General features: G+C 38.0%; 1 protein-coding gene across 3 annotated transcripts in view; it reads left to right on the top strand.

The window, feature by feature from the left end:
• The window catches only part of ATRX (ATRX, chromatin remodeler), a 146,510-nt gene that overhangs the window by 45,198 nt on the left and 78,736 nt on the right, over nt 1–22,576 (top strand). For all 3 annotated transcript variants that reach the window (XM_019540375.1, XM_019540377.1, XM_019540376.1), the window contains 4 exons: nt 7,755–7,827; nt 14,633–14,763; nt 15,262–15,441; nt 22,204–22,297. In XM_019540375.1, the coding sequence (XP_019395920.1) occupies nt 7,755–7,827; nt 14,633–14,763; nt 15,262–15,441; nt 22,204–22,297 (478 nt within the window). The remainder of the gene's footprint in view (nt 1–7,754; nt 7,828–14,632; nt 14,764–15,261; nt 15,442–22,203; nt 22,298–22,576) is intronic.

Here is a 22,576-nt window from a genome sequence, read left to right as displayed (position 1 = left end):
CTTCCCTCCAGCTCAGTGACTGGTGTCTCCTGGGTCTGGAGGGGCACCCAGGGTCCTCCTGTGGCTGATCGCCAAGCTGGGGACACATGAGCGGGTGGGGAGCTCTTCCTGCATGCTCCCCCAGCACGCTCCCTGGCAGACTGGAAGCGGACCAAAAGTATTTCTGGTCCACTTCTGGGTTTTCTTCCCAGCACGCTGGAGAGGCTCCTGTGGGATGCTCCATCTGCCCCAGCACCACAGTGATCACGAGCTGCACTGGTACCTCAAGGCGTGTAGAAAAAAATTTTAAAGCTGTGTCTGTGTCCATATCGCTGATTCTCTGAATCGGCATCGAATCTTCAGATCTGGATTCAGCCGAATTGAACTGGGGACAGTGATCCAAATCAACGAATCAAATTGCTATTCCCGATTCAGGCCAAATCCGAATCAAACGAGGCATGCAGATGGACTGGGGGCCAAGGATGTACAGCCGTGGCGGAGCAACAGGCTAAGTGGCTGAAGGATAACAGAGACTGCTAGCTCCCTCTCATCCACTGGTTTTCAATTGCCATGTCCGCCCTGGCCCCAGGACCCCAGGTTCTGCTGTAGACCGCTCCCTGCCCAGCTGCTGCTCTCCCCTGTGGTCTATCAGTAGCTGGATTGAGTGGCTCTGCAGGCCATGTTTGACACATGTGCCCTAAAAGATTCAGTCCATGATGGGAGGCCCCACCCTTCTGAAGGAGTAGAGCATTTAAATTAAAGCTGACAGTGGTGTCCTTCTCCACTCCTTTAAATTCACAGGCTATCTGGGAAATCTGCATTTTGGCCCCAGACTGTGTTTAACTGCAGATGAGGCAGAAAATTCTATTGCACCCATGCAAGCCACTTGGCTGTTCTTCCCCCAAGGAAGAAACCATGGTTTCCTCAGAAGACACCAGTACTTTTTCATCAGTGACTATGGCTTGCTCTTTAAAAGAAATTGGATGTAACATCTTGTCACTTATGACAGGATAGCATCTTTCCAGCTGAGACATGATCAGGTGAGGCAGCAGGTAATCCAAGTGGACAGGGAGGTGTCTTGGAACAAAAAATTCTGGTAAGATGCTGCTAGGTCATGTGGAGAGTGTGCTGCCAAGAAGAGGGAAGCTCTGGGAGGAAGCTTCTGGGTTAAGTGGGGAAGCTACAGGAGCAGGGATGGTTCTTGTTGCAGGCTCTGAAACTGGGGGATGCCAGGGCTGACAAAATAGAAACCTGCAGAGAATTCTTAGGCCGAGGCAGAAGGCCTTCAGTTAGAGGAGAAGCATTGGTTCAATTTACTGAGTTTACGTTAATTTGAAGAAACCAAAGTGAAGGAAAAACTTTCCCTGAGGAAAAACGACCTGAATCAGCCCCTCACTATGGCAGTTTTCCTTTCCTTGGCTGAAGGGAAATGTCAACAGTATATACCAGGGTATCAACCAGGGTGCCGTAAAGTCACTTCAAGGGTGCTGCAGAGTGCCATGGAGTAATAGCTCTGTTAGGTGTACAAACGCCTACGTGGGATTCACAGGATAAACTCAAAGGTTTCAAAAACGTTCTCACTTGCTGTAGTCTTTCTGAGTTGTTTGTAACAGAAGAATTGCTTGTTTATATTTTTGTAGGAAAAGAATTAAGTGAAAGAGGTGGTGTTTTCTGAGAAGTCCTTTGAGCGTAACAAAGGCTTCCTTGAGCCAAAAAAGTTGAAAACCTCTGTTCCCCACTGAAACGCTCTACACCCAGTGCAAGCCAACAGATTGGATAGGATTGTTGAAAGCTGGATGAGCCATTCCAAAACTGTAATCTGCTGAAGCTTCTTTGAGCCAGGCTTAGTCTGTTGTCACAGGTGACATGAGTTTCTCACCTGTATTGATCCATTCCAGTTCCAGGCCCTATCCTTTACAAATTCCTTTGTCCTCTTTATCTTCAGAGACCTTTCTTACAAGAGCATTTTGGAGATGTCATAATGGAGGTACCATATGAGTACAGAGGAGGAAGAGTTCCTATTTCCTATTTTATATTCAAGACTAAGTACATGAGCAGTCTCGTATTTGGAATAGTGGTACTAACCTCCATTATTCTATTACATCATGCTTAAGACTGATTGGTGGCTCTCATTTTACATGTAGCTGTATCTGCGTGGCTCACCAGAAATAACTTAACTGTCATAGTACAGTCAAACCATTATACGTACAAAATATTGACATTCAGAATCCCCATTGCATAAAAAGTCTTGAGAGAGATGCAGCAGTAGTCCGTAGCGCTTCTGAGGTCATCCACATCTACTGTGTCAAAGGTAGGTTTCAGTGGTGACTGCTACTGAAATAAGTCATTTTATTTGTTCGGTGAGGTCCTCTGGTGAACTAAAAGAACATGAGCCTCCTGTTGTGTATTCAGGTCAGGTATGTATTTTGAATTGGAGAACATCTACTGCTCCAAGAACGTATCCTATTGCTGCACTAGATGTTGAACAGAATAAGATCAAACAGATTATAGTGGCATAGACTTGTCTCAGTCTGGTCAGTTTCATGTCAGCATACAACTGAATGAAGCCTCTTACCAGACTTTTCCGGTCTCCATCAGGGCTGGCTGAGATCAGCCTGTATGCTGAAATACCAGGTGAAACAAGTTGTAGTTCTACAGCATGCTGCCTCATAGCTGAATTGATGGGTAGATTCAAAACATATGAACGGGGATGCTGTTTTCTGGAATTGCTGTTAATTCCAAACATATGAGAGGCAGAAATGGGTCCTCTTTCGAAACGCCTGCAGGTGCAAAAGACCTGGTCCCTGGGTAATACAGAACTTATATCCTATAATTTAGGAGACATAAATTACATTTTAAACCATAACTGTGAAACTCCATAGCATAGATTCTAACAGATGGAATTTCTGCCATATGTTTTGTAAATAAAAAAGTAAATTAATAAATGATGTGCTAGGAATTGATCAAGTTAGGAGCAGAATGTCAGTGACGTGATCCAGTGGCCTTTCACCTTCCACAAGTTGTCAGCAACCTATCAGACCTCTGAAGTAGACGGGTCTGTCACCAAACAGCTTACTGTAGAGATCTGTAACAGTGACAGTATTCAAATGATGTAGCCTATAACAGACATGTATATGCCACCAATACACAACCAGTTATTTGCCTTGTTTTTTACTCTCGAGATGTTGAATCTAGGCTTGTTATGGAATGCCTTCCTCCTGCTGAGACATCGCCCTCTCTTCTTTCCTCCTCCCAAGACCAGGTGGAACAAAACCATTCTCTTTTTTTTTATAGTTCCATAACTGCAAAAGATGGTTCTAGCTGACAGACATGCTGCACCCCAGATATACCTCCCAGACTGCTCAGACCATATTGTTGCAGAGTTGCCATCAGGAACTATTTCCACCAGAACTGAATTCCCTGCATCTGAGGATCTAGATGTTGGCTGATTAGTGTGCCATAAACAGAGACTACTTCCTGCTAAGCTTACTGAATTAGTTTCTGACCAGGAAGCCATTTACTAGGCTGACCTCTTTGAATGGTTATTTCTTCACGTGAGGAGTCCAGTGCAACCTAGTACAGTCCAGAATAGCGAAGATTCTCTAGTACATGCTGAATTTAAAATATTCTGTCTTTTATTCAGCTCTCTTACAGTGGTAATTTCAGGTGGTTATCTGTTAGCAGAGTTTTCTCACACCCAACAATATCTGAATTTAGCAAAGCAAAAACTTGAGGCACACATGGGAGGACCTCAAAATCTTCCTCTTAGATCCCACTTCAGAACTGCTTTCAAACTGTTCCTTGTAGCATCAAAGTGTGGAAAGGTTATTACCTTTGTTAAGAGATCAGTGAGCTCAAAGCTCATTTGTTGAATATCTCTATACAACATTTTGCAGGCAAAAAGTACTGGGTCTTCATACTCAATTTTTCCTCAAGTGGTTTTGGAATTCTGCCTGGATTAGACAGTTTTATTTACCTTGTGTTCTTCCTGATGCTCCATTTTGCAACGTGAGGAAAGAATACGAGTACTGTGGATCTTACAATATACCCTCTTTTCTTCCTTTTCTGGAGCCCTCAGCATTCTGGCTTCTGAACTGGTGATTTTAGGATGGATGGATTTAGCTTTTTTTATGTCCTGATATTGGAACGTGGGGAGAGACATCTGACACTGCGTGGTTCCAGCTGACGGTGCTGTCTGTGAGAGACCTTGTATGTCTGAACACTAAGTACATGCAATGTCAGTTCTGCCCCAGTCCTATGAAAATCTATCTGATGGCATGGAGTAACATGAAAAAGCAGTTATGCTACATCCAACTATGGCTGTGATTATTAATCCTTTCTTCAGTATGTCATTACATTTATGCAACTTTGTGCCATTCAGTATAAATACATAACAAGAGTGGCACTAAAATAAAAAAAAACAGCTTTTTAAAATGGCTGTAATGTTTTCAGGAAATCATCCAAAGATAACCAATGAAAACGTAAAGCTTATCTCAATGATTGTCAGCATTTAGGGCTTTAAATTAGTCTGCTCAATGAGAGGCAGATAGTACAAATCGTAATGATACTGTACAAAACAACATTTATTTTGACAGCACCAGAAAAGAACCAGAGTGTACAATTTTATGTAAAGAACAGGATATGTCTGTAGCCCAAGTATTTTTAAATATTGTAGCATCCTTTAAACACTACTGGGATATTTTATTTTTATAGTTTAGTAAGAAGAATTACTAGATTAATTTCTTTAAAAAAAAAAAAAAGAAAGAAACCAGCAGTAGGAATAATTAAGGTTCTGTTAAAGGTAAAACAGGTAATGAGGGGAAAATAAGGATTTGTAAATTGTGATTGTCCTCAAACAGTTGAGGTTAACTGGGTCAGATGCCTCATGGCATGATGTTAAAAAGACTGGCTACTGAAGAACTTACCATTTGGATATCAGGAGGAATCTTTTTTTACCTTGGACTTGCATGGAGATTGAATTGTGCCTTCAGCTTTCTCTTTCGCTTAAAATATATTTTGAAGTCCCACAAAGCTAAAGGAAGAACAGAAGTCTTAACTGTGAGCATATTAAAGATGTGACCTACAAGTGTAATGGAAAAGAAAGCCATTCTTATACTTGCACTATCTGCTTGGTGTCCCTACTGACCAGATACAAGGATTACTCACATTTCATCCTTTTTTAGTAGGTCCCCTGATATCGGGTTCTGCTGCTGGTAGCTGGCTGGCCATCAATGTGTAATAATACACTGAGAACCTTGAAAGCTACAGGAAATAGTTATAACAAACTCTTTATGAGCAAGTTCCTTTTCTTACTGGTGTTCTGTACAATGTCTGATCTAGTTTCCAAGTGGGAACAATCCACCAGTAGCAGTGCTAAATATCACTGAACTATGAGACAAATACCGTGTCTTTTTACATACATCACAGGTTTCTCTTGAAAATCTGTTCTCCAAAATTGGGGTGCATGTATCAAACAGGGAAATTAGTTTTATGCCTAGAATAGGAAACTCCCTGCTTTGATTCTTGCTTCACAGTTCAGCAGTTGTGGTACCACTCCAGTTGAGGGAGTTAGTTGACTTAATGGCTCATTCTGCACTCCACACGTGTTAATGACAGTTTCTCTTTTTCAACGGTCTGGATGTTCCACCAATCAAGCTAATTTTTCATAGGACAGTATTGCTATCTGCTAACTGTTCCTGCAGGAAAAATGGAGAGTAAGTCAGCCTCTGTCCCTGCTCTATGTAATCATACTTATAACTATGGAAAATACTTTTTTCTTCTTTCTGCCTATCAAGAAAGTGGTGTTTACATCCTAAGGCATTTTAAATGCAAGAAAATATGGTATATAACACTAAAATAACTTTAAAAAGATACATATTAAAATTACATTTTCAGTTTGGCTAAATGTCCACAAGCTAGTTACTAGGGTGTAATTTTAATACATTTTGTCTGATACACTGTTGGCATTTTGAAAGATTCAGTATGAAAGTTTTAAAACAGTTGGAGCAAAAAGTAAACCTATATATCAACTAAAACAGTTGGTAGTAATGTCTGAATAAGAATATCATCTCTTCTCCTGTGTAACTACAAGACATTTTGCCTCCTTCCCCTTTTAGGTTGACTTCTGGCATCAGCATATAAGGCCTGTTGACTCCTGGGTTTAAGTAGGCCATGTAAGAAAAAAATGTCAGATAGTTGGGATGGATGTAAAACAAAATCTGTAATTTCATTAATTTCAGTACTGGGGAAAAATTTTATATGCCTTCCTCGTTCTGGTTCAAATCAGGTGTTCACTTAAAATGAGGTTGAAGTGTGATTTTAAAAGGCCTTGCACCATATCATCATGTACCTTATGTGCCCCCCACCTCTTTTTATGCTATGTAAAAGGGCAGGTAGCAGTAGCTGTGATGGGGTGGCTAAGGAAACCTGTTTATAGAGACTTTGAGGGCCAGAACTTACTTCATGTGTAAGGCACTGAAGTGTGATTCAATACCAGGCTGCTGAAGTCTCTGAAAAGCTTTTAAAACAAAAGGTGAATGGATTCTCTTCCTCCTTGCTGATTTATTTATTTATTTATTGTGATAGATTTAAGGCTGAGGATGACACTGATGCATTAGTGGATTTTCAGGAGTTTAAACAGGCTGGAATAGCATTGGACCTAAGCCTGTAATAGGTAGACTAGAATTTGGTCCTACATCTCCCTTTTGCTAAAGGTAGATGGTCTTTCAGCAAATTTCTTTTTAATACCAGTTATATCTTGGAGCTGGTCCTTTTTAGACTTTCCTGGGCTGGGTTAGCACTTTCAGCTTCATAGTACATATTACTAAAACCTTACTGTTAATTCACCTGTGCCTCCCTAAGACTGAGGAAGGTGAAGAAGCCTGCCAGGCCTTGCTGGCTTGAGCCAGCAGAAAAGGTTCTCTGATCCCAAGGAGGTGATTGGTCAAACCTGAAGAAGGACCCACCCTGCACGCCCCCCCGCAACACGCACACCCATTGTTACCATTAAGGGGGTGGAGGGGAGGCAGTGCACCTAAACCTTTTGAGAAGACTGAGTAACTATCCCACATGCTTGCTATTCTTGTTGCCCCATTTAAGTTCCTCATCAGTGGAACAGTAATGTGAAGCAATTTATACCTGAAGTCACTGAGTGTAGTTCTCAAAATACAAGTGTCTGTGTAAGAGTGCATGTTTCAACATAAAAATATCTTTGTGGCTTTTCCCCTGCTATTTTAAAGGGGAAAGTAGAGTCAACAGGAGCCAGCTACTCTAGAAATATTTTGTGTTAAGACAGGACAGTGCTATGGCTCATCTGTTTGGAGGTGGATAGTATTGCTTTATATTTGTTTGGTCCTGTTTTCAACCCACATGAATTTGGTGAAAGAGCTTCAATTTGTGGCATGAATATTAATGTCTTACTGCTGAATTCTTAAAATTTTGGAGGAGTAGAATATTCAACTCTGGCATACTTTGAAGTAAAGACTATCAAATTACAGTTTAATTGTATATAGTACTAAAAATGTGTTACTTGGATAGAAATAATGTATGCAGGTCTGCTGCTTCAAAAGCTTGGTATTGCTAAATCTATTAATAGCTTTGTAGGGGGAGGCAGCATTTATTCTGCAACTCGAGATGGATTATTTATCAAGTTACCATTAAATCAGTGTACTTTATTGAGGAACAGGTGACCAGACACTAGAACCTTTAATTATATATTGCTGGTTTTACACTTGACATAGACTGTACCCTTTTTTTTTTTCTTCCTCCCCCACTAGGAGATGAAGGAGAGACTAAATCTGGGGCTGTTCCAATGGAGGAGGAGGAAGATGATGACGATCCTGAGAATAGGTATGATTCCATCCATAAGGACTTAAAAAAGATTATAACACACCCTAGGCGTGGGCGCAAACCGGCGCAACGGAACAGCAAGCAGGTTGTAAAAACCAGGACTGCCTGCCTTGTAACGACTCGCTCACAGGCTTCCCGCAAGTTTGAACGAGAGGCCAGAAAACAGAGGCCAAAATCCAGAAATGCAAAGAAAATATTTAGAAGTGTTAACTAACACACCTTGCATAGGGTGTGTTATAAATGCACTGCAGCACTGTCCGTTTTATGTTCCCATTGAAAATGTGGGTTTTGTTACAAGTTCTTAATTTAGGCAGGTAAAAGCCTATTTTGACAAATGTGAATTTCTGCTAGTTACATGAATAGATGATAAATATTACCATCTGTGCAATATGCAGTGATAAAATCTTTACAGACTGATTGATCTTCAGTATTTTTTTTTTTTTTTACTCCTATATTTTTTGTTCTCTCTCTGTCTCGCGCTGTCTCTCTGTCAAACACCTTTTCTCATGAGAAAGAGAAAACATTTTCTTGTTTTCATGGATTTCTTCAACTGCTAAGTTGAATTTTAAGGAATACCTGAAATCATTGATGGGATTGTTAAGGTCCTGATGCTGCAAGTGCTTAAGCATAGGCTTAACTGATATCAAGTATCAAATGATACTTGTGTGTGTAAAATTAAGCCTGTGCATAGTGTCTTCAGTATCTGGGCCTGAATAAGTTCTGGGTTTTAAAGTTTTTTAAATTAATTTAAAAAAGACACAAACCTATATAAGAATTTTAGCTTTTTAAAGCCGTCATATTTTACTAATACCATGTAGTCAAAAAAAAAAAAAAAAAAAGCTTTCATAGATAATAAAACAAAATTTAACAGTTTGGTTTTTCTAATTCATAAATACACAGCACAAACAAAGTATTATTTGAACAAGACCGGGCTAAATACTATGTTACAAGCAGGAGAAGTTATTGTAGACTTAAAGAAAAAAAAGGGTTTCACAAAATTTTATATAGTATTTCAGAAACTCGGGTTGTTGGGGTTTTTTGCCATATAATATATGTGGGACCAGCTTAATTGGCTTGCTGCACAGTTGCTGATGGCACCTGCTTTTTCTGCTTCTGAGCCTCATTAGCATCTTCGTTCCACAAGTCTGATCTTTGATACATAACTGAAGTAATTTTTAAAAACACTTTATATCCAATATGGACCTCAGTTGGGCATAGAGATATTGCTGCTAATCAAGTTCTTGCCTATTTTTCAGTTCTGTAAATAAGCAAAAAAAAAAAAAAAATGTCACTCTTCAGGGACTGACAGCACAGGGTCATAAACAGAACACTTAAACATTTGTAATTCAAGTTGTGTGTTTTTTTGTTTTGTTTTTTTTTAAATGATGCTTTAATATCACTCCTATTTTCCCACATTTTCTTAGGTGTTTCCTGGTGATAATTTAACCAATTTAAAGGGCAGGCATTTGTCCAAAAGTTGTATTTTTACAGTAAAAACATTAACGGATAGATCTAAGCTTTTAGCTTGGAAGATGAGCTCTTTTCCCAGTTGATCTTAAACAAAATTAATCAGAAAATATAACATTAGCTTGTGGAAAAATCAGTTTCTATAATTTCTTTTAAGATTAACAGTTGTTTAATTTTTTTAATTTAGGAAATATTTTGAATATACTTTTCTTAGGGTGGGGAGGTATCTGTCAACAAATAATTTTGTCAACCTTCAGAAAAATGTGTAATTCATAACTGCCGTCTTACTGCATTCAACATGCATTGTATTTGGCACCGTAATCATTGAGTGATACAACATTGTAAAAAGGTGGAACACATTTCGCTAGTTAAGGTTTGTTTTTCTCTATACTTAACACTAAAAGTGTTAAACATTTTACCTACTACTCTGACAAGTTGCCTATTTTCTACCAGGCCAAAGAAGGTACTTTAGTACCTATGTTATATTTATAGTGTGGGCACTCTTGTGTTTGCAAGTCTCTAGTTTAGAAATTCTGTTGTTTGCATTCATTTGGATGTGCATGACATAAATATTGAAAATCTTGAAATCATTTTTGCCAAAGTGCAATATCTGAGTGGGTCATAATATGACAGACAGTGCTGTATGCTTTCATTTCATGTTGTGTATTTGTTTATTATTGGTCCTTCCAGTCTTTTAAATGGTACTGTTTAATATGTTTGCAGTAGTCTTGTTTATTAAGAGGTAAATAGTGTATTAATGCAGAATGCCTTTAAGTATTTGATGGATGCAATAAATTTTTGTAAAACATTTTCTTGTCCAAGCATTTAATTTAATACAACATCTGAAAGTTTGAAAATCAGATTGTTTCTACAAAGACGTAATACAGCATATAGAACAAAGTACTTGACAGTTTGGGCTAATTAACGTGGAAAAAAGTGATTTATGATGTGTGGCATTTCAGCCTATATTAAACTATATTACTAAACTATATTCAACCCTATATTAAACTCTTTTCTCAGTAGAATTACTTTTTTAAATATGCCACAGGATGAAATTAATTCAGTTATTCTTTAGTAATAAAATGATGCAGCTTCTTGAAGCAATAAATTCTGTCTAATGTCTTGATTTGGACAACTTAAACATTAAGTGTTTATGGACATCTCTGATGAGTTCTAATTAGGAATGTTAACACACTAATTCTTAGTTGAATTCGGATACTTTTAGTTAATTTTACAGCAATATCAGTGTATCCTCAAGATATAACTCAAGCAGAAAGCAAGTCCGTCATTTCAGCTCTCAAATTCATGAAGAAGAATGAGACTGTGTAATGTGGGCTTAAATCCACAGAATGAGGATCCCATGTACATCCCTTTATTTCTGGAATATGAAGGATAAATTTAAGGTAGCTCTATCTTGTGCATAAGAAAGCAAAATGATCACGAGTTATCTAATTTGGAAAATATTTTTTGCTAGCACAAATTAGAAGATATCTGGTACCTGTTTAGTTTACAAATGAATATTTTAAGATAACACATATAACCAAATAATTTAAATTTAAAATTACTTAACTATAGTGCTAATTTAGTTTATAATGGTGTCTGGCAGTCCTGACTTGACAATGGGGCATCACTATGGAAGGCATGGTCCAAGCATATCTGGAGAAGCTCTCCTTGACTCAAAGCTTGCAGACTATTCAGACAGGATCAAGAGGGGGAATGGAAGCCCAGAGAAGTCAAATGATTTACACGTGATCTGCAAGTCAGGGGCGAAGATGAGTGGAGGAGAGATTTCCTCACCTGTAGTGGATAATCTAGTCCTGTCCACTAGATCATATGGCTTCCCATGTTTTTAACTTGTATATTAAAACATTTGACTGATGTTGACTAAGGAACTGCTTCAGGTCTTTGATTCCAGAAAAATATGCAGTGTTTTAATTATCACAGTTCTTTGGGGTGAGAGATTTTCATAAGATCATAACTTGTGTTGTCCTGGTACTTGGACAATTTATTGACGCAGGTACTGAAAAGGATGAAGGTTAATCAGTTTAAGTAACTGTTCATCTTGAAACGTCTTATTTGAACTATTCCAAAATAGGATTCTGCCTATATTTGGAAGTAGAAATAGATGTTATAGAGACTAAATATAATTTTACTTTAATTTCAAGAGCCAAACGCTAGCTTATCCTGATTATATGATTGCTGTTATGCAAGACCTTTAACAAAAGTATTGAGAAGGCTTTATCTGTTTAGTTCTCTCCTTAATTTTGCTCATGTACTTTGGTATATTTTTGCCATGTTGTTGTACCAAAGGTAGAAAAAATGTCATAAAATCTAAATGCACTTTTCATTGTTAGTTTACAACACCGGGACAGCAAAACATAGGGCAGGGAATAGTTTTAAATGACTAAAATTTGAATGTCATTTCTGTTAAAGAAATAGCTGTGCTGTACTCTACTGTACTATGCTGTAGTTTTTAATAAGAAGCATTTAGACCCTTTTAATCACTAGCTAAAAATTGAATGTTTAATTTAGGTCTCCTAAAATAGAAGCAGTCATTTATAAATCCAGTCATCTTAGACATGTGTATTTAGTAACCGTTACAGGTGTCCAGCCTAAGGAAGTTCAGCTATTAAGGCCAATGACCTTGAGCAGAGAAGTAGCAACGTTCTTCTGTAACTTTTTTTGTATATACAGAAATATTGGCAAATACATCTTTTAGGTCTCTATTAGCAGGATATATTCTGTTCTTATTTTAAAAGAAAATTAATATTCGTTAGTTTAAGAATCAAAACCATCTTTATAGATGTATTATAAATGTATATTATACATTAATAGAGAGATCTATATCTAGATCTATAGATGCACATGCGCACACAGTAGCTTGCAATACCAGGTAAGTATCATTCATTCTAAGGGTTTAACTGTCTTCTGCTGTTATTGAGGATGACCTGAAATCAAAATCAATCAGGTGCACTGCTGCTGGATAGTGCTTGGGGACTTTGACTTTAAAATATATTTGCAGAATTAAATATACTTTCAGAAAGTTTTTTTGTGATATATTTTAGTGGACCAACTTCTAGTTGGAGGGGAAATTGAACAAGGTTTTGGGCACAAAGTGCCTTCCTTCAGATCTATAGCCATTACAGCTACAGCACTTTTAGCCCTTTCAGATTTACCATCTTTTTCCCTTTCCCACTTAACAGCTAAGCAGCCTGTTGATGTTGCTTATGATTTATTTGATCTCTGCATATGCCCTATCATATAATTTTAAGATTAATACTTATGCATGTGTTTATCAAAAAAGTAAGAAAAGAATAAGTCATTTATCTTTTTAAGTAATCCAGTTAATGTTATTTTCAAGAAAACTAGAAGTTAGTTATACAAATAAGATTTAAAACCCACAAGAAATGGTGTTCACCTAATATGAGTTACCATTTAATCCTCCTGTCGGCTGTTATATATATTTATTAATACTTTACATTGATTCTTGCAAAGCCCATTAAAGTTAATGGGACTTTGTCTACAGACTTCACTAAGCTTGAGGTCAGATCCACAAAGTGAAATCTGTTCTTATAAATAATTAAAACAGCATTCTAGGTACGGTCTTTCTTTTTAAGCATAGATTTAAATCATGTTCAAGTCCATTGTATAAATATGGGGAGCCTTTTCTCTTCAAATGGTTTTCTAATGTCTTGGCATACTTAATTCTGTAGATCTGTTTGACCATAACCATCTTCATACTTTTAAAAAAAAATTACTTTTTAAAAATTCACCAATTTCCCTTTTTACTTTTAAATTGGTCATTGCACATTTATTACTCCTTATGCTCTGATTTGAACTTATAGTTGCATATTAAAAGGTGGAAAATACTGTATAGCTAAAGTACAATTTAAAAATGGGATGATACAACGATGCAGAGATTGCAAAAGCTGGCAGTGTTTTGGGGATGCTGCCTGCTGGAAAATAAAATATTTGATTTGTATTTTTATTTAATGTTTCAGTCGAATAACTTGAACCAGTTCATTTGAATTGCACAGTATAGGGAGTAATACATTAGGGACTACTTTTTCTTTACCTGTTTTAAATGAAGCGTTGATTACTTTTCAGTTTAATGGATTTTTTATTATGTATAACTACTTTCCCCTTTGGTATTAATATATGTATTTCTACATAGAAAAAAGATACATTGGTTATAGTTCCTTCTTAGTTCTTTTTAGTATCATTTCTAAAGACTGGTTTCATTCAGGAATTTTTTGTTATTATTTAAAATGTAGGTTTCTGATCAAGTTCATGATATTTTTTGTTGTCCCTTTTGGTACATCATGTTATATTCCCCTGTATGTATTTTCATATTAGCTCTTTCTTTGTTGCAAGTACTACAGCACTTTTCCATACTTTGAATTATGTTATTTCTAACTGAAAAGATTTTTGTAGTAAGACTAGAGGAAGCTGAGCAAACATTATTTTGGGTAGGAAGTGAAACGATAGATTACCTCTTCAGAAGTTATCAAATCTATACGACTTTGTTCTGTCACTCATGAGTCACTGCCTAGGAGGTGCTGGTAAATATCTCAGGGTAATAAGTCTCCTCCAGTATTATGTCCATAGTTTTACTAGCCATTGACCACCAGGAGACAGCATCCACGTACTGTAATTCAGTATCTTGCTTGCTGCACCGTCTCTTTAAGGTAGAATGGGCATAACCAAAAATAATCATATTATCTGAGTAGGACAAAATTGGCATCAATAGTATAGAAAATTGTTGAATATCTGTTGCATTTTTATAACTTGCTTCTGGCAAATCACCCAGCATTTTACAGTTGCTAAAGCTTTTGCTGTCCATAATCATTTAGGGACTGGTTCTCAAAGGAGTTAAGATTCCTTAAGTATCTTTGATGATCTGTGCCTTAGGGATGTGATACACAGCATCTTCATGTTCTTGCAACCAATAGAACTAATAAGATGAATGGGTTCAGCCTCATTGCAGCACAACTGACTAGAGAAAATGAGGCCTGAAAAAAGTACAAGAGGTTGGGGCGGGGAGAGAATGAAAAGGTTCAAATTACTAAAAGTTACTTAAATTTTTAAAACATCTCCAAACGTAAGGGTTTTTTTTAAAGAGCATTATAGAGACTTTCATAAAGCAGATTAACACCTTAATGTAAACATGAGAAATTAGGATAACCTGTCATTATTGCCATTATTTTTCTCCATGCACATTTTTGTGCAGCTCTCAGTGATTTTTTTCTGAAGTTCTGAATTGTGTAGGCCTAGCTTTGTCATTCACCAATTTGTTTAAGCAATGGCATACTTAGGTGTGTTTTGTTTTACTTCAAAGAATTGCCAAGAAAATGCTTTTAGAAGAAATCAAAGCCAATCTTTCCTCTGATGAGGATGCATCTTCAGATGAAGAGCCAGATGAAGGAAAAAAGAAAACTGGAAAGCAAAATGAAAACACAGGAGATGACGGTGAGCACCAACAAGTGACAAAAACTGGTGCTTTAGTAGCTGTCAAAATTTCAAAAAGTTTCCAGTGGAAAATTAGAATAAAGTCAGTAAATTCTGGCCAACTTAAACCTAACAAATCAATAGTCACTTGTAATCTTACTGAGATCAGTTCAGCAGGTTTGCATGGTTCTGTGATTATTCTTTGTTTGACTTGTTCAAGATCTTTTTACTTTTTTGTGCCAGATTTTGTAACCAGTTCATAAAACCTCTGAGTATATTGAGTAACGTGCAATTCATTAAAAAAAGATGAACCATTAAAATACATGACATACGTATTACTGGTAAGCATAGCTGCTAATTCATGTGTTGTCTTATGCAAAATTAGAATATTTGTAATACCAACATACAGCTATGTGTTTGTTTATAGTTTCCTGATGATGCATAACATTTGCCCACAATTAATTTAAATGGGAAAGCCATTACCAATATGAGTTCTATGCTGAATTTTCTCTTTGACAGAGGAAAATGAAAAGGAAGAGAATTCTGAATCAGATTCAGATGATGAAGAATCAAAGAAACCTAGATATAGACACAGGCTGCTGAGACATAAGCTAACTGTGAGTGACGGAGAATCGGGGGAAGAAAAGAAGGGAAAATCTAAAGACCCTAAAGAAGGCAAACACAGAAATAGAAGGAAAGGTAAAAAAAAAATTATGTTTGTGTGACAAGTATGTGCATTTATGTTGCAATGAAACCATGTCCAAAGTAGGGTAGCATGGAGATTTTCTGTAGAGAAAAGAATTTTCTGAATTCTAGACTTGGGACTTCCACACGTCTCCTTTCATCCCTTGGCACCATCAGTTACTCCTCCTTTTTTTTGTAGTCACTCAGAGACACAGGAGACCAGTGTCCTTAAATGTCTCATGTCCATATTTTCTTTTCTTATATCTACTGGAAGAGATGAGCCAACAGTATTTTATCACTAACTTTTAAAATTACTTTTAACTGCCCCATGAAAAAGGGTTTTCAGTAACTTTTTTATTGAATGTATTTGGTAAATTTTTGATCAGCTGAATAATTTTGTTTTGAAACATGTCTGGGCAGCAGAAGTTAGCAAATCTAAATGGTGATATTAACTCAAATTTCCTTTATTTAAGAACAAAAAAGTTTTAAGGTTTTCAGCATTTCTAAAAGCAGAACATTTTAAATAGAATTCAACTTTTGAACAAAAATGTTTGATTATATCCACAACCCTCCTTAAGCTTGTCCCAAGCTCAGTTTCATGTCCATTGCCCCAAAGCTCAGTTTTATGGTCACTTGTTAGTTTTATTATTTATAACACTAGCAGTGAATGTAACTGGATAGTAAAACTTCTCTCTCTACTTAATGCCTCCCCAAATTGGATTAGTGTGGTTGAGTCATGAAATCTTAATCCCAAGTAACAGAGGCCAAATCTAAAATGTATTATTCATGAAAACTTAATTTCCTCTCCTGTCTTTTCTGGAATTTCTCTTTCACACTTTATGTAGCTCTTATGTCAATAGAAATTTCCTCTGTAGTGGTGGATTAATCTTTGCAACATTGCGAGCTTTCTAATATGGTTCACACTTGGACAGCAGGTGGCGCTGTTAAATGACACCGAGGGTTTTTTTATTTTACTTGACTTAAGGAGCTAAGGAAACGGATGTTATAATTTTTTTCTTGGTACATGTGCCGGGAATTTATATTAATAGTGCATACTTGGTACTTTCTATTAAGTATGCTATTTTGGTCAGTGTGGGGATGATTTTATTGACATTGGAAGAAAAGCAATTAGAGCTGTTTATCACTAGTGCACAAATTGAATGTATGAATTACATTTTTAGTGTTGAATTAAAGCTAGCATATCATCCTCATTTGCATCCTTCCATATACCTGAAGGTGAATTGCCTTGCATTGCAGTGTGTTTATCAGTATTCCCTCATATTTTTTTAATTGAAATTTAATAGACGGTCAGTTAACAAATTCAGCTAAAATTTCTGTATTACATCCAAAGGCCAAAAGCAGTTGTAATATTATTTCAAACAAACACTTTAAAATGCTATAACAAAATATGAACTCTGTTAGAAAACAGTTTTACAGTACATAGCTATAATGCTGCCCTCATGGTTATTAGTTGCAAGGGGCCTTTGTAAATGCTGTTTGCACCAGTGGGCTTTCCGGAAACTTTAAAAGTCCTTCTGGCTCATTTAAACTAAAACTCCTTGGACCTAGTTTAGTTTGGTTCATTGGGAACATGTCCATGGATTTGTTGTGTGCAAACACAAAGGCACTCAAAGACGTGCAACGAGCCTCTTTGTCCACCAGATAACATTGTAACTTCATTGTAGTTCACCCCTTCAGATTGCTTTCACTTTTGAATTGCTTCCACTTTTTTGTTTTCCTATGTGGTTTGCCAGCTACAGCTGCATGGTAAGGCAAAGGCATGGAGTGGGTGGGGGGCTCCAGGCTGTAGGAGGCAGCACTAGACCATTCCACTGTCCTGTGGCACTGCCAGGGACCAGACTTAAATGGTTTGAAAACCTGGTGCGTACAAACACTGATGTGACGCTCCAGAATAAACAAGTTTACGTTTTATAAACCTATTTAATTTTTAATGAGGATTAAAACCCATAGTATGTACAGGTGCCGAAGCATTTTATTGGAATACTTTCAACTGGATGAGGAAGAGTCTAGCTGTTCTATGCTTGCTGATTCCAGCACTAGTATAGAACCCCTGTCTCTTGCTCCATTTTATCCTTCTTGACTTGTTACTGCATCATTACCTTCTGTGTTCCAGGAACTGATCAGATCTAGCTGGAAGCTTCAATGCCTCCCTGTCTTGTTTTTCCCTGTGAACAGTGAAAGCTCTTATTTCCCTGATCCATTCCTGTTGGATATCTTCCTAGGCCTTCTGGAGTTGACATTTGGCATACCAATCCCCCAACTTTTCTCTTCCCTTAGTATCTGTATGGCCCACTGCACTCCATCCTGCCAACATTAGCATTTTCACTGTCTGTCTGTCTCTGCCTAAACCATGGTTTGCCAGTTGTCATGCTTGTTCCTAATACAATAAAACATCCTCCTATTGCATCAGTACATTTCATAATACCTCCTATACCTATATTTATTCTCTGTCTCTGCAGTTTTATAGTTGTTTATCATATATTATATATAGTTTAAATATAGTTTATATATTTAAATATATATCTATATATTTAAGATCACAATACATATATTGTCAAACAAATGCTAAACTAAGCATGGTCAGGCCACTTACTGGGGCCCTTTGCCTTGTTAATTACCTGATTCCTGTCTTGATTCTATTTTTTATTTTTATTAAGGGTTTGAGACTATATGAGTAAATGAGGCTATGAGAGTTGATAGTCACCTAATATAGAAAGTATTTAGCTCATGTGGCTTTGAGGGAAAGCTTGTAAATGTGTAAGTCTGCCCCATATATACATAGAAAGCAAATAAAAAGAAGCCAGCATTTATTTCTTATGATTTTGAAAGGCTTGATTCATGATTTTTTTTTTTTTTTTTTTTTTTAATTTGGACACATTAACCAGGTTGACTAGCAGCCATGGAAGGGAGATACCAAAGAAGGGTAGTTAACCATATTAATCTAAAGGTAGGAAAAGGGCAGGGGAGACTTACACTTCTTTAGATTAGGAACAGATGTTGTAGTTGTTCCTGTGTTATTTTTGTTCCAGGACATCTCGGGATTTGTGTGAACACACAGCTACCTTCTAACTGGGGTTTAGTTGAATGGCTGAATGCAATGCTGCTTTTCTGTCATTGATTTAGTAATGCAGTCCTAGGATAACTGTGTAGACATAGTTTATAATATCTCTACATAAATTGTTTCAACCTCATCTGAAAAATGTTTCTAGGATTTATCCAGAACAATAGACGCTGACATCCTTAAAATGGCACTTTTTTTCCCCCAGGATTAAATGGTTTGTTCTAAGATAAATGTGAAACCTATTTATAGCCATGCACTAACTAAATCAGATGTTGTTTAAGCTTACGTAAGTAGCAGCTTACTTAATTAGATGCTATGGAGGAACTGTAGGAAGCAGTGATTAGAATACTAAGGGTAGGGAAAAGGAAGGATAATGGAGGAGGCACTGCTGGGAGAGACTAGGTGGGCAGAAGCTGTTTACCCCACTGAGGGACATGGGGGTTATCAAAACTAATCCAGGTAATGGGATAAGAATCCATAGTCTTGAGATAAGAATCAATAGGCCACAATTAATACAGTCCAGTCCGTAGATGATTGCTAGTTTTGTAGTTTCCATTTCAGGTTGGCTTTTAAAATGTCTTTATCTAAGAACAGCCACTCTGAGGTCAGTGACGGAATGTCTAGGGAGGTTAAAATGTTCTGCCCCCGACATGTGTGTCTTTCTGGAATTGATCTGAAAACAGTGGTCATTCATTCTCTTGTAGGAATTGCCCCATCTGTGCAACGTAAATAGCCAAGGGGCACTGTAAGCAGGTGATGGCATGTGATGTTTGTAGAGTGCAAATGACTTTCCGATGTTTGTTCACTGGGGAGGCCCCAGGACAAGCCTTAAAGTTCCTACAAGGAACTCTTGTGAGGTGGTACAGTGCAAGGGAAGATGTGATGGCGGCATGAGCAGGCTTATGAGGGGAAAAAGGATCAATGAAGATGCATGCTACTCTCCTGAAGTCTCTTGTTACCTAATACATCCCTTAAATTCGTTGGTCTTCTGGGGAAAGTAGAATCCAAATTGTTGTGAAAAGCTAAAACCATGAAGTCTGACTTTGTCAAGTCATATTATAGTGAAATTTGATTTTTTTACTTTGAACATAGCTGAGAGGCAGTTTTTTAAATTACTTTTGCGTGTGTGTTGGTTGTCTGAAATGGTTGAAGATATAAAACCTTCTTTCTCTTTTTACTTTGAAAGAAATAGAATCATAGAAAGTTACGGTTGGAAGGGAACTGAGGAGGTCATCTAGTCCAACCCTCTTCTCAAACCAGAACCATCACCAGCTGGCTCATCCCAGTCAAACCTTTGTCTTGCCAAGTTTTAAAAACCTCCAAGGTTGGAACATATACCTCTCTCTGGGTAACCTGTTCCAGTGTTTTTAGTACCCTCCTAGTAAGAAAATTTATTCCTAATATCTAACCTAAACTTCCCTTACTGAAACTTGAGACCATTGCTCCTTGTTTTGTCATCTGCCACCAAGAACAACCTAGCTTCGTCTTCTTTCAATCCCTCCTTCAGGTAGTTGAAAGCTGCTACTAAAGTCCCCTCTTGGTCTCTTCTCTATACTAAATAAGCCCAGTTCCCTCAGTACTTCCTCTTAAGTCATGTTTCCCAGCCCCCTCCCCCCCCCCAATAGTCCATTCATCCGACCCATACTTCCTTAGCTTGTCTGTGAGAATGTTGTGGGAGACTGTATCAAAAGCCTCGCTAAAATCAAGGTACACCACATCCACTGGTCTCCCTGCACCCACAGAGCCGGCCATCTCATCATAGAAGGCAATCAGTATGGTCAGGAATGATTAGCCCCTGGTGAATCCATACTGACTGTTCCTAACCACCTTGTCTTCCAGGTGTTTAGAAATGGATTTTTTTGAGGCTCTGCTCCATGAGTTTTCTAGGGACTGAGGTGAGGCTGACCGGTCTGTAGTTCCGTGGATCCTCCTTTTTCCCTTTAGGTATGGGTATCATGTTTGCCCTTTTCCAGTCATCGGAGTCCTCTCCTGATTACCCTGAGTTTGCAAAGATGATGGTCAGTGGCTCTAATCTCATCAGCCAACTTCCTCAGCACCCTCGGGTGCATCCCATCGGCCCCATGGACTTTTACTAGAGGTGCACCATTAGAGATTTTTTGGGGGCTGGTGTTTAAGGAAGCCTATCAGCCGCTACCAATTTGATTTCCAATACCGCTGCCTCCAGCTGGTAAGTCCGGTGTTGGGGGAGGGAAAGGGCATGTGGGGAGCAGATCAAACTACTGCCCAGTACAGTAGTTGGGGAACTGACCTTGCTTGTGAAGACTGAGGCAAAGAAGGCATTGAGCACTTTGTCCTTTTCTGCATCCTCTATCACAAGGTTGCCTCCCCCATTCAGTAAGGGGACCCACACTTTCCCTGATCCTTCTCTTGCTATTGACATACTTATAGAAGCCCTTCTTGTTACCCTTCACATCCCCTGCTAGCTGCAGCTCCAATTGGTCTTTGGCCTTCCTGACTTCATCCCTGCATGCCTGAGCAATGCTCTTATATTCTTCCCTAGTTATTTGTCCAAGTTTCCACTTCTTAGAAGCTTCCTTTTTGTGATTTTAGCTTACTGAAGTTCCCTGCTAAGCCATGTTATAATTGTAGGGGCAGTGTTGGAGTAAAAAAACCTATGGACATGTTTGTGTAATGCATTCAGTTTGTGTTAATTGCCATATAGAATAGGAGTGGCGAACTCGTGGCATGACGGCCTTTGTGTGTGGCATGTGGCAGATGGGAAAGGGATGGGTAGCACAGCGGCAGGTGGAGCAGGAAATGGGAAACGGAACAGGCAGGGAGCACAGACTAGGAAACGGAAAGCCTAGCAACAGATAAGTCAGGGAGTCGCAGGTTGGGGAGCAGAAAGCAGAGCAGTAGATCAAGCAGGGGAAGAGGAATAGAGTGGCACCTGGAGAGAGTACATGGTTAATTTGTGGTATGCCTACCAAAAAGGTTAGTCCTTGCTAATATAGATTATTTAGACTTCCATCTAATTTACCTTTTAGCGTACAGAATGGGAATTTGTTTCCTCCTTGGGTTTTCATGTACTAGGCCAATAGGGGAAAATTAAATCCAAGAAGAACCATTTGCAGTAAATTAAAAACAATCATGAAAATATTTGTATTAAGACAAAGGTCTTTAACAAAATCAGGCTACCTGACAAAGTTTCTTTAAAATAAGTATTTATTGCTTTTTTTGAGTGTTTTTTCCTAACTTGCATTGGATAATTACTATGTTTATGAAGTCCATCGATCTTCTGTGCCAACCGTTTACTTCAGGGTTTAATTTATGGTCTGGTAGGGGCCAACGTGTCAGGCATGCCACATATTAGCCGTGTACCCTTCCTGTGTGTCACTCTGTTCCCCTTCCCCTGCTTTATTGTGCTGCCTGTCCCCTCCCCAGTCTGTCATGTGAGGCATGCGGAGGTTGCCTGTGTCACTTGTGCCTGCTACATTAGGTTGTCTACCCCTGCTCCACATAGTCACTTCTTTCTCATAGTCTCATATTGTTATACCTTACATGACGCATTTTATTAGCAGCATATTGAATTCTGCTTGGTATTGGCCGAAATAAGTTTGTGCAGCTTGCAGCATATATAATAAACATATTTTTTTTAAATTAGAAAAGCTACATTGATGTTGCTTTAGTTTATAACAATGGTTGGTAGTCTATATATTTTTTTCTTTTTCAAGTGAGCAGCGATGACTCAAATGACTCAGAGTTTCATGAATCTGAAGTTAGTGAAGAAGTTAGTGAGTCTGAAGATGACCAGCGTCGTAGAACAAGGTATGAGTAAGTTTTAGTCACCTTAAATAACCTTTTCTTAAGCAATCTTGCCTTCTCAATGACTTTTTTAATCACAACATTTCAGACAGAGGGTATGTTTTCAAAGAATATAATCCAGATACTCCTGTTGACTTATATGGCCTGTGTAGTACCTTAGAGTCCCAGCGATGGCCGTGATGCTCCCTGGTGGCTCAGCAACCCATGGCCTGCTCTGCCTCTAGGCCCTCACCTCCTTCTCTCCTGCCGTGCCTTGATGTACCTTTTTCATAGAAAGGGAAG

Source organism: Crocodylus porosus, unplaced genomic scaffold (genome assembly GCF_001723895.1).
Source record: "Crocodylus porosus isolate Cpor-Errol unplaced genomic scaffold, CroPor_comp1, whole genome shotgun sequence".
NCBI lineage: Eukaryota > Metazoa > Chordata > Crocodylia > Crocodylidae > Crocodylus > Crocodylus porosus.
The sequence above is the reverse complement of the archived record's forward strand: the minus strand, read 5'-3'. Positions and strand labels throughout refer to the sequence as shown.